The sequence below is a fragment of the Mustelus asterias genome, chromosome 2 (assembly GCF_964213995.1).
Source record: "Mustelus asterias chromosome 2, sMusAst1.hap1.1, whole genome shotgun sequence".
Taxonomy (NCBI): Eukaryota; Metazoa; Chordata; class Chondrichthyes; order Carcharhiniformes; family Triakidae; genus Mustelus; species Mustelus asterias.
This window is the reverse complement of record NC_135802.1, coordinates 16,857,566-16,872,170: the sequence shown is the minus strand read 5'-3', so window position 1 is coordinate 16,872,170 and position 14,605 is coordinate 16,857,566. Positions and strand designations below refer to the sequence as shown.

Sequence of the window (14,605 nt, the reverse complement as noted above, 5' to 3'; positions counted from 1 at the left end):
CACTATATTGATTCCAGGTTTGAAGAGGCTGTCATAGGAGGAGGGGCTGAGTAGCTTGGGCTTGTATTTGCTGGAGTACAGAAGAATGAGGGGGGATTTGGTTGAGGTATATAAAATACTCCACGGGATTGATAAAGTAAATGTTAACCAAATGTTCCCCCTTCTAGAACAGTCTAGGACAAGGTCATAGTTGTAGAGTAAGAGGGAGGAGGTTCAAGCCAGAGATAGGAGAATTTACTTCTCACAGAGGGCTGTGAATCTATGGAACTCACTGCTCCAGGATGCAGAATCAATCAATCAATGGATTCAAGAAAGAGATAGATAAATATATGATCAAAAGCGGGATAAAGAGCTATGGGGAAAGGCACGGAAGTGGAGTTAAGATGAGATGGAGATCAGTCATGATCATATAGAGTGGCGGAGTGGGCTTGAAGGGCTGAATTGTCTACTCTCGCTCCTATGTTCCCAGGGGACAGTGCTGAGACAGTGCCCCTTGCTCCCAGCCCGGACCCACCCAACTCCTAGGACCCTTGGGGGACCCTTCTTCTGCAGCCTGGCAGTGGCGGAGGGGCATGTGGGCAATGGACCTACTTCCTTCATCCTCCTTGAGTCCAAGGCACCAGGCTAGGATGTCAATCCCAGGGTGTCAGGGGGGCAGTGCACTGCCAAGGCGTGGGGCCTGAAAAGGGATCTGAATGGGGGTCTGAGGGGGAATGTGGTCAGGTTGTGTCACCCTCATGCCTGCACAGTATGGCCCATTGTTTGAGTGGTGGAAAGGAAGATGTCCCTCTTTGCTGAGGGGTTGGTGGTGAAAAGAAATTAGCATTTGTTGGGCCCGAGGAATACTTTTGTTCAAGACATAGAAATAGCCACTAAAAGGTTAGATGCAATACTTTAGCAAATCACGGAAACACAGAAATGTTACAGTACAGCAGTTACAGATGCCATTTGGCCTGTCATATCTGTGCCGGTTCTTTCAGTGAGCAACACATCTACTGCCATTCCCTTGCCTTCACCCCACACATTCTTCCTTTATAGATAATAAAGTTCCCTCTTGAATGCCTCAATTGATCCTACCTCCACCACTCAGGCAGCACATTGACATCTTAACGACTTGCTGTGTAAAAAAATTTATTTTCCCATCTCCATTGCGTCTTTTGCCAATCACCTCAAAAATGTTTTATTCATGGTGTTTGAACCCTTTGCCGTTTCGAACAAGAACATTCATCGAAAACAACTTAGTATTTTAGAAGAATATAGTGACCTGACATTGATTGCCATAGAAATAGGAAAAAGTATGAATTACATCAATAATGTAGGAGACAAGGAGGTTTAGGTTGGTCAGAGGGGAGCAATTCTTTTTAAAAAAGCCAAAAAAAAAAACCATTCTGAAGATTAAGCTAATACTGTTCACTTAACTGAGGCCAGCCAGAGATTTTGTAAGTGGATTTGCAAGACTGGAGGAGGTTACTGAGATAAAGAGGGTGCAACCATGAAGAAATTTAAATACAAGGATGAGAAATTTAATTGTGAGGCTGTGGGGCCCAGGAGCCAATGTAGGTCAGCAGAGACAGGAATGATAGGGCTTTATAAGCTAGTCCAAACTAAAATATTGCATTGTTTGCAATAATTCTAAATTTCTAGGAAATTGAGAATTGGTCTTGCCATCTGACTTAAAAACAAAAAAAGAGAAAAGAAAAGTTAATGTTTCAGGTAGTTATCAGAACCAGCAAAGAATAGCCATCCAAAATTTTTAAACAGTGCTTATTGGGGCAGGCTCGAAGGGTTGAATGGGCCATTCTTGCTCTTAATTTGTATGTTTTACAGGCTAGAACAGCCTCTCAGCAAGAGATCTCTTCTTTAGGCCTGACCAGTCTTCCATGTTCTACCCTCTGCAAACTTGAGGTTATCCAAAACTTGGTTGCCCGTTGTCTGTCTTGAGTTATATTTCATTCATTCATCACCCCTGTGCTTGCTGATCTACATTGAATATTTCAAAATAGAGGTGCTGCTTAACTGGCAGTCATTATTCTTTTCAAAGCCTTGCCTCTCTCTATCTCTATAATCTCTTCCAGGCCCACAATCCTCTGGAATATCTGCACTCAGAGTCAGAGGTTTATGGCATGGAAACAGGCCCTTCAGCCCAACTTGTCCATGCTGTCCTTTTTTTTTCCAAAACCCAAAAGCTATTCCCAATTGTCCACATTTAGCCCATATCCCTCTATACCCATCTTACCCATGTAACTGTCTAAATGCTTTTTAAAAGACAAAAAAATTGTACCTGTCTCTACTACTCCCTCTGGCAACTTGTTCTCGACACTCACCACCCTGTGTGAAATAAATGCCCCTCTGGACACTTTTGTATCTCTCCCCTCTCACCTTAAACCTATGCCATCTAATTTTAGACTCCCCTACTTTTGGGAAAAGATATTGACTATCTAGCTGATCTATGCCCTTCATTATTTTATGGACCTCTATAAGATCACCCCTCAGCCTCCTACACTCCAGAGAAAAAAGTTCCTATCTTATCCAGCCTCTCCTTATAACTCAAACCATCAAGTCCCAGTCGCAGTAAATCTTTTCTGCACTCTTTCTAGTTTAATAATATCCTTTCTATAATAGGGTGACCAGATCTGTACACAGTATTCCAAGTATGGCCGTACCAATATCTTGTACAACTTCAACAAGACATTCCAACTCCTGTATTCAATGTCCTGACCAATGAAACCAAGCATGCTGAATGCCTTCTTCACCACTTTGTCCACTTTCAAGGAGCTATGAACATGTACCCCTAGATCTCTTTGTTCTGTAACTCTCTCCAATGCCCTACCATTATCTGAATAAGTCCTGCCCTGGTTCAATCTACCAAAATGTATCACCTCCCATTTATCTAGATTAAACTCCATCTGCCATTCGTCACTCCTTTAATTCTGGCCACTTATGCATTCTCGATTTTAATTACTCTATCATTGGTGGCATTACCTTCAGCTGCCTAAACCTGGTGCTCTGGAATTTGCTCCCTAATTCTGTTTCTTGCTAGCTCTCTTTCTTTTTTTAGAATACTCATTAAAATCTTTTACCTAGCTTTTTGTCATCTGCCCTTATATCTCCTCATGTGATTTGTCATATTTTGTTCTGTAAGTCCCCTGTGAAGTGCTTTGGGACATTTTATTATGTTAAATGTACTTTATAAATGCAAGTTGTTGTTGAGTTTCTCAAGGATATACTTGTGCCTTGCTCTTCCTCACTATATCCTTATCTCTGTAACCACCTCTAGCACCACAATCCTACCAGGTATCTGTACTCCTCTAATTCTGATCTCTTGGGCAGCCATGATTTTTATTGTTGCACCATGGGTGATTTTCAGTTGCCGAGACCCTCAGTTCTGGAATACCCTCCCACAGATCTCCACCTCTCTACCTCAGTTTCCTCCTTTAAAATACTCCTTAAAATGTACCTCTTTGATCAAGCTTTTAGTCATCAGACCTAATATCTCCTTACGTGATTCAGTGCTATACTTTGGCCCGTAACTTGCTCAGAGTTGTGGTGATCGGTTGGACAGAGAAAGGGGTTGGGGTCGGGTTAGACCGGGAAAGAGGTTGGACTGGGGGCGAGGAAGAGTGTGGGGGGGGGGAAGCATGGGGATCCACTGGGGGGGAGGGTTGTACGTATGTGGGGTGTGTTGTACAAGGCTTGATCTGAATGTTTTTAAATGGTTGGTCTAGAGTTAGAAGTGATTTTTTATTTCCTCTAACTCCTTCAGAGTAACTATCAGGGTACAACTGGTAGAACCATTCCAAGTTAGTGATTCAAATCACTTCTGTTGGATGGTTCCCAGACCAGTGCAATTGTTCAGTGGAAGTTAGCCTTTCTGTACAATTGCCAGGTAAACCCTTGTGTAGGAACCTCCAGAGATTCCCCAGCGTATCATTGGGATACCCCCAAATTCGACACTGGAAAACCAGGAAGTTACAGAATTTTGTTTCATAATGTTCCTTTGAAGTGCCTTGGGATGTTTTATTATGATAGAGGTCCTAAACATCTGTAAGTAGTTGTTGTTTTTACATCAGTTGTTTGGTTAATCATCAGTAGGTATGGAATCAAGCTCTGCATGTATGCTGATGATACCCAGCTCAATCTGTCCTTTTCAGAATTCGTTAATGGGATGTGGGCTCTGCAGGCTAGGAGCATTTATTGCCTCTCCCTAATAGCCCTTGGGAAAGTGGCAGTGATCTGTCTTCTTGAACTGTTGTAGTGCTGTCTGACGTCAGATCACTTGTCCAATATGTATGTAGTTGAGAATGAGCTACAGTTAAACATTGGGAAGGCTCAAGCCATTGTTTTTGTCTGTCATCACAAGTTCACTTCACTTTTCAACAATTTCAAACCCCTGTAACCTGTCTGGAAATAAGTCATGCTCTCCTTTCTTCCTTTTCACTCCTCAGCTGAATTGACTTCCATTGACTTCCAGCCTTCATCTCATTCTTGTACTTCAATCCCTTCATGACCTTTCATATTTCTGTAATCTCCTCCAACAATATAACCTCTGCCTGAACTCCCTCCACTTTCCTATCGCTTAAGAATGTTTTTTAAATTATCGTAGAATCGTAGAATGTTTACAGTCCAGGAGGAGGCAATTCAGCCCTTGTGTGTGTGAACCCTCTGAAAGAGCAACACACCTAGTGTCACTCCCTTGCCTTTTCCTTGTAGCCCTGTAAAAGTTTCCTTTACAGATAATGACTTAATGCCCTTTTGAATACTCTGATTGAGCCTGCCTCCATTACCCTCTCAGTGCATTTCAGATCCTAACCATTCACTAAAGTGAAAATGTTTTTCCTGATTTTGCTAATTACCTGACATCTGTGTCCTCTGTGGTTCTCAGTCCTTCTACCAATGGAAACAGCTTCTCCTTATCTACTTTGTCTAGATCCTCTTCTGACTTCGGACGCATGTATCAAATGTTCTCTCAACTGCCTCTTCTCCAAGGAGAACAGGACCTAGAATAAATCAGGAGAGAATTCGAGCATGTAAAAAAGGCAGCTCATTAATCATGGGTGACTTTAATCTTCATGTGGATTAGGAAAATCAAATTGGCAGAGGTGGCCATGAGGAAGAATTCATAGAATGTATTCAAGACAGTTTGGGATTCCCGCCATCGGCAAGCGGGGCTGGTGAATCCGCACTGTAGGATTCTCGGGAGACTTGACAGGGTCGATGCTGAGGGGTTATTTCCCCTTGTGGGAGAGACTAGGACCAAAGGACATATTCAAGAGTAAGGGATCACCCATTTAAGACAGATTGAGGAGGAATTTCTTCTCTCAGGAGGTTGTGAATCTGTGGAATTCATTACCGCAGAGGGCTGTTGAGGCTGGGTCGTTAGGTATGCTAAGTATGTTCAATGTTGACATGGACAGATTTTTAATCAGTATAGGAATCAAGAGTTATGGGGATAAGGTGGAAAAGTGGAGTTGAGGACTATCATAACATAGTCATGATCTCATTCAATGGCAGACCAAACTTGATGGGCTAATGGACTATTCCTGCTCCTATGTCGTACATCTCAGTCTTTCCTGCAGCCCCTCATATGCCTTCACATCCTTCCAAAAATGTAGTGCCCAGAACTTGAAGCAATACTCTGTTTGAGGCCAAACCACTGTTTTATACAGGTTTAACATAACTTCCTTGCTTTTGTAGGGCGGCACAGTGGCACAGTGGTTAGCACTACTGCCTCACACCGCTAGGGACCCGGGTTCTATTCCTGGCTTGTCTGTGCGCAGTCTACATGTTCTCCCCACATTCCGCACGCCTTGGGCTCGCTAATGACATGGAAGTGATGATTTCCATATTGTAATCAGCACTGCACTGATTTCTGGCACGATTATGCTTACAAAATGGGCCTGGGAAAGTCACAATCAGCTGGACGCTAGTCGTGACTCTTGCTACAGTTCCCCGCTGACATTACCTGTCCTGCTGCACTACTCAAGCAGCGCAGCAGGTCAGGAAAATCGCATCCAGAAAGACAGATTGTCATCTGAATGGCTATAAATTAAGAGAGGGGAATGTGCAACGAGACCTGGGTGTCCTTGTAAACCAGTCACTGGAAATAAGAATGCAGGTGCAGCAGGGCGTGAAGAAGGCAAATGATATGTTGGCCTTCATAGCGAGAGAATTCGCGTACAGGAACAGGGATGTCTTGCTGCAGTTATACAGAGCCTTGGTGAGACCACACCTGGAATATTATGTGCAGTTTGGTCTCCTTATCTGAGGAAGGATATTCTTGCTGTGGAGAGAGTGCAGTGAAGGTTTACGAGACTAATCCCTGGGATGGCGGGACTGACCCATGAAAGGAGATTAAGTTGGCTAGGATTATATTCTCTGGAGTTTAGAAAAACGAGAGGGTTCTCATAAAAATCTATACATTCTAACGGACTAGACAGGATAGAATGTTCCCATTGGTGGAGGAATCCAGAACAAGGGGTCACAGTTTAAGAATATGGGCTAAACGATTTAGGACTGAAATGAGGAGAAATTTCTCCCCCCAGAGAGTGGTGAACATGTGGAATTTTCTACATCTGAAAGCAGTTGTGGCCAAAACATTTTATATTTTCAAGGAGTTTGATATTGTTCTTGGGGCTAAAGGGATCAAAGGATATGAGGGGAAAGCAGGAACAGGTTACTGAGTTTGACGATGAGCCATGATCTCAATGAATGGTGGAGCAGGATCGAAGGGTCAAATGGCCTATTCCTGCATCTATTTTCTATGTTTCCATGTTATTCTGATGTCTCTGTTTTTAAATGTAAAGCATAATGAATAATAACAACAATGCTAAAATATTCAAATGAATGACTATGTCCGATTTCAGAACCAAGTGTACCCTTTAAGACCAAACTGAAAGATGTTGAAGTCGTGGAGAAGGAAACTGCAACCCTCCAATGTGAAGTTCCTATTCCTGCCATACAGGCCAGTTGGTTCTTAGAGGAAACTGAGATATCAGAGGGCACCAAATATCAAATTGAAGAGGAAGGAACCCTTAGAAAACTTACTATCAAAAATGTTACTACTGATGACGATGCTGTCTATATCTGTGAAATGAAAGAAGGCAGCAGAACAGTTGGAGAGTTGACAGTAAAAGGTAAGATTCATGTGGCACTTTAATTGCATCGATGTGTTTGAATACTAAACACCTTGGCCGGAATTCTCCCAAAAAAATTCTAATTGTTGAATTCGCGGGAAAACTGGAGTAATTCACACTGTTATATTCAGTCGGAGTTCACACTCGAATCGGCACAGTGGCCCAGTGGTTAGCACTGCTGCCTCACAGCGCCAGGAACCCGGGTTCGATTCCCAGTTTGGGTCACTGTGTGGAGTTTGCACATTCTCCCCGTGTCTGCGTGAGTTTCCTCCGGGTGCTCCCACAGTGCAAAGATGTGCCGGTTAGGTAACAGGCGCTGGAGTGTGGTGTTGAGGGGATTTTCACAGTAACTTCGTTGCAGTGTGAGTGTAAGCCTACTTGTGACACTAATAAATAAACTTTAAGAATCTCTCACACTTTATGCAATGCAGAGGCCGCCAGCATGTATATCATTAGATTACAACGAACAAAGAAAATTACAGCACAGGAACAGGCCCTTCGGCCCTCCAAGCCTGCACCAACCATGCTGCCCGATTTAACTAAAACCCTCTACCCTTCCGGGAACCATATCTTTCTATTCCCATCCTATTCATGTACTTGTCAAGACGCCCCTTAAAAGTCACTACCGTATCCGCTTGCACTACCTCCCTTGGCAATGAGTTCCAGGCACCCACTACACTCTGTGTAAAAAATCTGCCTCGTGCATCTCCTTTAAACCTTGCCCCTCGCACCTTAAACCTATGCCCCCTAGTAATTGACTCTTCCACCCTGGGAAAAAGCTTCTGACTATCCACTCTGTCCATGCCTCTCATAATCTTGTAGACTTCTATCAGATCGCCCCTCAACCTCCGTCGCTCCAGTGAGAACAAACCAAGTTTCTCCAACCTTTCCTCATAGCTAATGCCCTCCCCATACCAAGCAACATCCTGGTAAATCTTTTCTGTACCCTTTCCAAAGCCTCCACATCCTTCTGGTAGTGTGGCGACCAGAATTGAACATTATATTCCAAGTGCGGCCTAACTAAGGCTCTATAAAGCTGCAACATGACTTACCAATTTTTAAATTCAATACCCCGGCCGATGAAGGCAAGCATGCCGTATGCCTTCTTGACTACCTTCTCCACCTGTGTTGCCACTTTCAGTGACCTGTGTACCTGTACACCCAGATCCCTCTGCCTACCAATACTCTTAAGGGTTCTGCCATTTACTGTATATTTCCTATCTGTATTAGACCTTCCAAAATGCATTACCTCACATTTGTCCAGGCTCACATTGGCACCCAGACTGGCACTGCTTGGATGCCAATTCCGAGAGGGCACCACCCCCCCCCACCGCTCGATCCCCTGGGGGGCCCCGATTTCCCCCCCTTCACTTCAGAGTGGTTGTGCTGCTAGTTCCCTGTTAGTGGGGATCTGGAGAATTCATGGAGGCAGGGACTGTTCTCACCTGGGAGCCTGAAACCAGCGGGGCCTCTGCGCATGTACAGTGGACTCTAACTGTCAGCTTCCCATTCGCTGGCCAGCCCGGGATCCCCTGAAGTGTTGAGACACACACACACACACACACACATGGCCCGATTGCGGCTTGCCCCGACCATTCCCGGGCCAGCATCGATGCTCCCTCCCCTGTCCCGGACCACCCCGATCTCCAGCCCCCTCGCAGTGCCAAGCCATTCCACCCCCCACCTCTCCGCAGTGCAGACACTTCTGCAGGCAGACCTTCACCCCAATTGCTGGCCTCCTTCCTGCCCCCATCAATCCCAATGGCAGAATGTAAGTGGAACCCCCCCACCTATTGTCCCCTAGGTCCTGCCCCCTTGGCACACCCCTATGCCCGATGGGCTGTGCCATGTTGCTCCCTGGGCATGGACACTTTGCCCCTTGGGCTGTGTTGGGAGCACACGCTGGCATTGCCTGGGTGCCAATGCCCAGAGGGCACCACCCCCCCACCGCTCGACCCCCTGGGGGGCCCCGATTACCCTCCCTTCACTTCAGTGTGGTTGGGCTGCTAGCTCCCTGTTCGTGGGGATCCGGAGAATTCAGTCCCGGGTCCAGTAATAGCATTTAAGTAGTATACTAAATACTGTTTAAATGCTGACCCTGCCTCCCAACTGACTTCTGGTGCAGCGCAGGCGCCGCCGGAAATCCGGCCCGGGGAAATGCATGCGCAGCGCGAACGCTCGTGGGAATCCCGTGAATCGGCTGAAGCGCAATTCTCCCGGCCAGCTGCACTAAAAAATTAATGCAACGGGATGGGAGAATTATGGAGCCTAAATCTCTTAATTTAACTTACAAGCATTTTTCAACTTTTTGAAGTAATGGGACATTATGTATATCATGATAGTTAAAAAATTGCATTCATAATAATAGAGTTGACAACATCAGAGATGAACACCTGCAAGTTCCCCGTCCAAGTCACACACCACTCTGACTTGAAAATATTGCACCATACCTAAAAAATCCTGGAACTCTCTTCCTCACAGCACTGAGAGTATTCCCACAACACTTGGACTGAAGTTGTTCAAGTAGGCAGCTGAGGAGGAGGATTCTAGGAACTGGCAGAACAGATGCACCAGGAGAAAGAAATAGAATGGTGAGGTGGACTACTTTCCCCTCCTGCGGCTGCAGGATCTTTTGAATCTACTTCACCAGGACTCCCACTATCATGTCCAAAAACCTGTGTTTCTGCCGAACTTACAACTCCAAGAAAGTTACCACCTATGGAACATGGATTGTGTAGTAAAAGGAATACAATAGTATGAAAGAATATTAAAAACATTGTATTTTTAGTATAAATAAAATGGAAGGGCAAATTTTATTTACTGTCTTGCAGAAAGAACCTGCAATTATACTGAAGATATAGGCTAATTACTTCATTTTCAAGGAATCTGAAGGACCTTGTATTTTGCATCTGCTTTGGTCAGATGCACATGGATTTTGCAGCTTATAGTCGTTACAGGTAAACTTTTTACTTTCTCGTTCATTTTTTCTACAGGTAACATCGTTAAGAAGCTTCCAAGGAAAACTGCAGTACCGGAGAATGACACTGCCATTTTCTGTGTAGAACTGGACAGTGGTTGTAAGAATATCAGGTGGACAAGGAATGGAAAAGAGCTAGAACCAAATGATAGAACAACCATTACTGTTTCTGGCCAGCGACACACACTTACTATTCGTGAATGCAAATGGGAAGACATTGGAGAAATAGCTCTTTTGGCCGATGACTCTAGAACATCAACTCAATTCACATTAACATGTGAGTTTTAAGACTGGCAGTTATTTTTCTTTTCCTTGTTCTGTCAAAAATGTTTTGTCTCTGCTGTTGCTTCTGGCAGAATTGGGGTGTTATAGGTTTAAAGTATATGGAATATCAGATGTTCTGATTGAAGTTAAAGTGCAAAGGACATAAAGAAAATGGAGGTGTGAGAGGCATACAAGAGGGAGACATAAATGGAGAAATCTGCACACATTATAAATAGTGTGTTCATGAAAAAAATTGAGGACAATAAAACTTTACAGTGTAGAAAGATATTTTTATTGGCCAGGATTTTATTCTCCCATTGGAGTACCTCTGGAGTATTGGTCTGCTTATTTAAGGAAGAATATAAATGCATTGGAAGCATTTCAGAGAAGGTTTACTAGACTAATACTTGAAATGGGAGGGTTGTCTTATGAGGAAAAGTTGAACATGCTAGGCTTGTACTTGCTGGAGTTTTGAAGAGTAAGAGGCAACTGAGGGATCTTGACAATACTGGAGGTGTGGTCTCCCCAAAGCTCTGTCATAGAATCCCTACAGTGCAGAAGGAGGCCATTTGGCCCATCGAGTCTGCACCAACCACAATCCCACCCAGACCCTATCCCCATAACCCAATGCATTTACCCAGCTAGTCCCCCTGACATTAAGGGGCAATTTAGCACCGCCAATCCATCTGACCCGCACATCTTTGGACTTGTGGGAGAAAACTGGAGCACCTGGAGGAAACCCACGCAGACACAGGGAGAACGTGCAAACTCCACACAGACAGCGATCCAAGCCAGGAATCGAACCCAGGTCCCTGGTGCTGTGAGGCAGCAGTGCTAACCACTGTGCCATTGTGCTGCAGGACAGGGTGGAGGTGGAGAGGATGTTACTTCTTGTGGAAGAATCTAGAACTAGAGGTCACTGTTTAAAACTAAAGGGTCACCCATTTAATACAGAAATGAGAATTTGTTTCTCTGAGGGTCGTGGGTCTTTAGAGTCTGTTCCTCAAAAGGTGGTGGAAGCAGAATCTTTGAATATTTTTAAGGCAAAGCTAGATAGATTCTTGATACTAAAGGGGGTGAAAGATTATCAGGCATACGTGGGAATGTGGAGCTCAGGTTGCAATCAAATCAGTCGCAAATTTTATTGAATGGTGGAGAAGGCTCGGGGGTGCCAAGCGGCCTGCTCCTGCTATTAATTCATATGTTTGTATGAGTAGGTTGGGAGGTGAGAGAGTTGGTTGCTAGTTATTGTGGGTACTGTGCCCGTTACCTTCCTGTCTCCACTATGACCACTTAAGAGTTGTTTCCCATCATGGCTGGCAAGTCAGTACTTTGCTACCTGGGGAGTGCTGCTTAACAAAACCTGATAGCCACCTGGTCGGCTTGCTGGAAGTCCATTTCTACCCTCACGATTGACAACTCCAATCCTACCTTTGCTATAGATAGCCTGCCTGATTTGACCTGGCTGCACTCCAAACCTGCTCTAACATTACTACTCCAGGCTCAGAAGTGACCATCACTCACATTAGTGCTGCTCGTATTGCATAGCTGCCAGCTATATGATTAGTTGATGACACTTGAAGATGGGGTTTCCTGCATTAGATGGCGGGAGCCATGACTGCAGGCAGTCAATTGCCTAAACAACATAAAATCGAACTGTGACTTTTAGGACTGATGTGGAGATGCCGGCGTTGGACTGGGGTAAACACAGTCAGAAGTTTAACAACACCAGGTTAAAGTCCAATAGGTTGTATGGCTTTTGCTACCAAATAAACCTGTTGGACTTTAACCTGGTGTTGTTAAACTTCTTACTACTTTTAGGACTAGCAGAGGTGGGCTATCTCTGGTCTGACTTGCTAGCTTGTGGGTAGGGCCACTGTCTCAGTTGTCGTTTCTGTGCTGACTCATTGCTAAAGCAACCAAAAAATAAGCCTAATATTCTGACCTGTGGATTGTTCATTAAAAGATACAGTGAGTATGAGTAAGTTGAGACCTGTCTTGTGGTAAATGTAGCATGTTAGAGAGAAATAAGTGATTTTGTTACCTTAAGCAACCATAAGAATATTAATAAGGCTGAATAACTATCCTTATTCCAGCTGTTATGCATTCAATAGTTCTGAGGAATGTAGCAGGAACAGGAGGAGTCATTCTGTCCCTTGTGCTTGGTCTACCATTCAATATTGTTGAAAACCACTGTTTCTCTTTTGTCCGTAAATTATGCACTTACACCACTGTTGAACCCCAAAGTAGGGTATCAACTGACATGAGGAACAAAGAGACACTAACAACATATAAACTAACAACATATAAAAATCACTCTTTATTGATGTTTGAAGCACTTCATAAACACTGAAATACTCTTTACTTCACTTAAGTCACTTGTTAAATTATTTGTTATCTGTTTAAAACACTTGATAAACACTGAACTGCAATTTACTTGTTAGAGTACTGACTATTTGTTAGTTACAATGAATCACTAGACTCACAGTTTGAACCTAAATACTACTGTTTGCAAGGTAAGGTGAACAAGCTCCCTTCAATGGGTCTTCTTCTTCTCTGAGTCCTGAACTCAGGGCGGCCTCCTTATACGATGGTTGATCCCACAGGTCTTGCTGCTGTGGCTGCTAATTTCTCCCTTTTTATCTAGTTTCCTCCAGCATTGAGAAAGTTGTTTGGCCACGTACATGGATGGCCTGTTACCCGTTTTCCTCATTGCTGGCTTACAAAAACTGCACACATTTGCTGGCCTTGTTTTCTTCGTTGAGTACACCTTACCTCACTTGCTTGCAAAAACGAGCTGTTTCAAAGACCTTGGGTGGGATTGTCTGGCCGCGCTCGCCCCAAAATGCCGCCTGAGGTTAATGGACCTTTGCATGGTCCCCATCCCCTGCTGCAATTCTTGTGGCGGGCAGGATGGGAAAATTTCCCCCCTTGTGTTGTGTAAGGTTGGTTACATTTCCCATCATGCTTTGCAGATATTTAGCTATCTGGCTACACCACCAATGCAATTTGTTCAAATTCTGAGGACATTTAGCATAAATAGTTTTGGTTGGCTTTATCAGATGTTAAAGTCATCAGATCTTTAGGCAGCGAAATTAGTTGTTAAGTGAAGTCAGTCCAATACATCTGGAAGCAAAATCTGAAATCTTACCGCTATCATTACACTTGTTAAACCTGCTAATGAGCATGTTACTATTTACAGACAGTCCATATGTCTTTTTGCTGGTGAGAGGTCCCAGTGTAATCAAGACACTTGACTTTGTCAACAACTATGAAAAAGGAGCTACCAAAGGATATGATTAGAGAACTTGACTGATTAAAACATTGTGTACATTGCTTGGATTTAATCTCTGTAGCATTTGGTTGACACATGTTTAGTAGTTTTATGAGAGATATGATACTTATCATCAACTGCCTATGCTCCTTCCCTTCCTTCTCATAGCTCACTAAGCCAAACTACTCTGGAAGATCATTTTTCTCTCTATGTCCTCTCAGCTCAATTTGTCCATGAGACTCACCTCTTCCTCTCTCAACTCTATTCCTACCAAATTGTTCACCACCTAACTTCCCTTCCAGGCCCCCATGTTAACTGATATTGCTAAAGATATTGCTAAAGACACAAAAGTAGGTGGAAAGGTAAGCTGTGTGAGGGATACAAACAGTTTACAAAGCAATATTGTTAGGTTAAGTAAGTGGGCAAAAAGTTGACAAATTGAGTATAATTTGGGAAAATGTGAAGTTATTCATTTTGGAAGGGAGAACAAAAGAACTGAGTATTATTTAAATGGAGAAAAGCTGCAGAAAGCTGCAACGCAAAGGGACTTGGGGATACTTGTGCACGGAATACAGAAAGCTAGCACAGAGATGCAGCAGGTAATCAAGAAAGCTAATGGAATGTTGGCCCTTATTTCAAGAGGGTTGAAGTATAATAGTCGGGAATTCTTGCTGCAGCTGTACAAGGTACTGATGAGATCGTATCTAGTGTACTGCGAGCAGTTTTGGTCCTCTTATTTAAGGAAAAATATTTCATTGGAGGCAGTTCAGAGAAGGTTCACTCGGATGACCCCTGGTATGGAGGGATTGTCTTATGATGAAAGGCTAAACAGATTGGGACTCTACTCATTGGAATTTAGAAGAATGAGAGGTGATCTCATTGAAACATATAGGGCATGATTTTACAGCCTTGCTCGTCCCGAAACTGTATAACCCGCCTAAGGTCAATGGACCTTCC

At 43.8% G+C, this 14,605-nt stretch overlaps 1 protein-coding gene across 29 annotated transcripts in view; it reads left to right on the top strand.

Moving 5' to 3' along the window:
• The window catches only part of obscnb (obscurin, cytoskeletal calmodulin and titin-interacting RhoGEF b), a 614,792-nt gene that overhangs the window by 18,562 nt on the left and 581,625 nt on the right, over nucleotides 1–14,605 (top strand). For all 29 annotated transcript variants that reach the window (XM_078231785.1, XM_078231777.1, XM_078231827.1 and 26 more), the window contains exons 3-4: nucleotides 6,864–7,133; nucleotides 10,127–10,387. In XM_078231785.1, coding sequence (XP_078087911.1) covers nucleotides 6,864–7,133; nucleotides 10,127–10,387 — 531 coding nt within the window. The remainder of the gene's footprint in view (nucleotides 1–6,863; nucleotides 7,134–10,126; nucleotides 10,388–14,605) is intronic.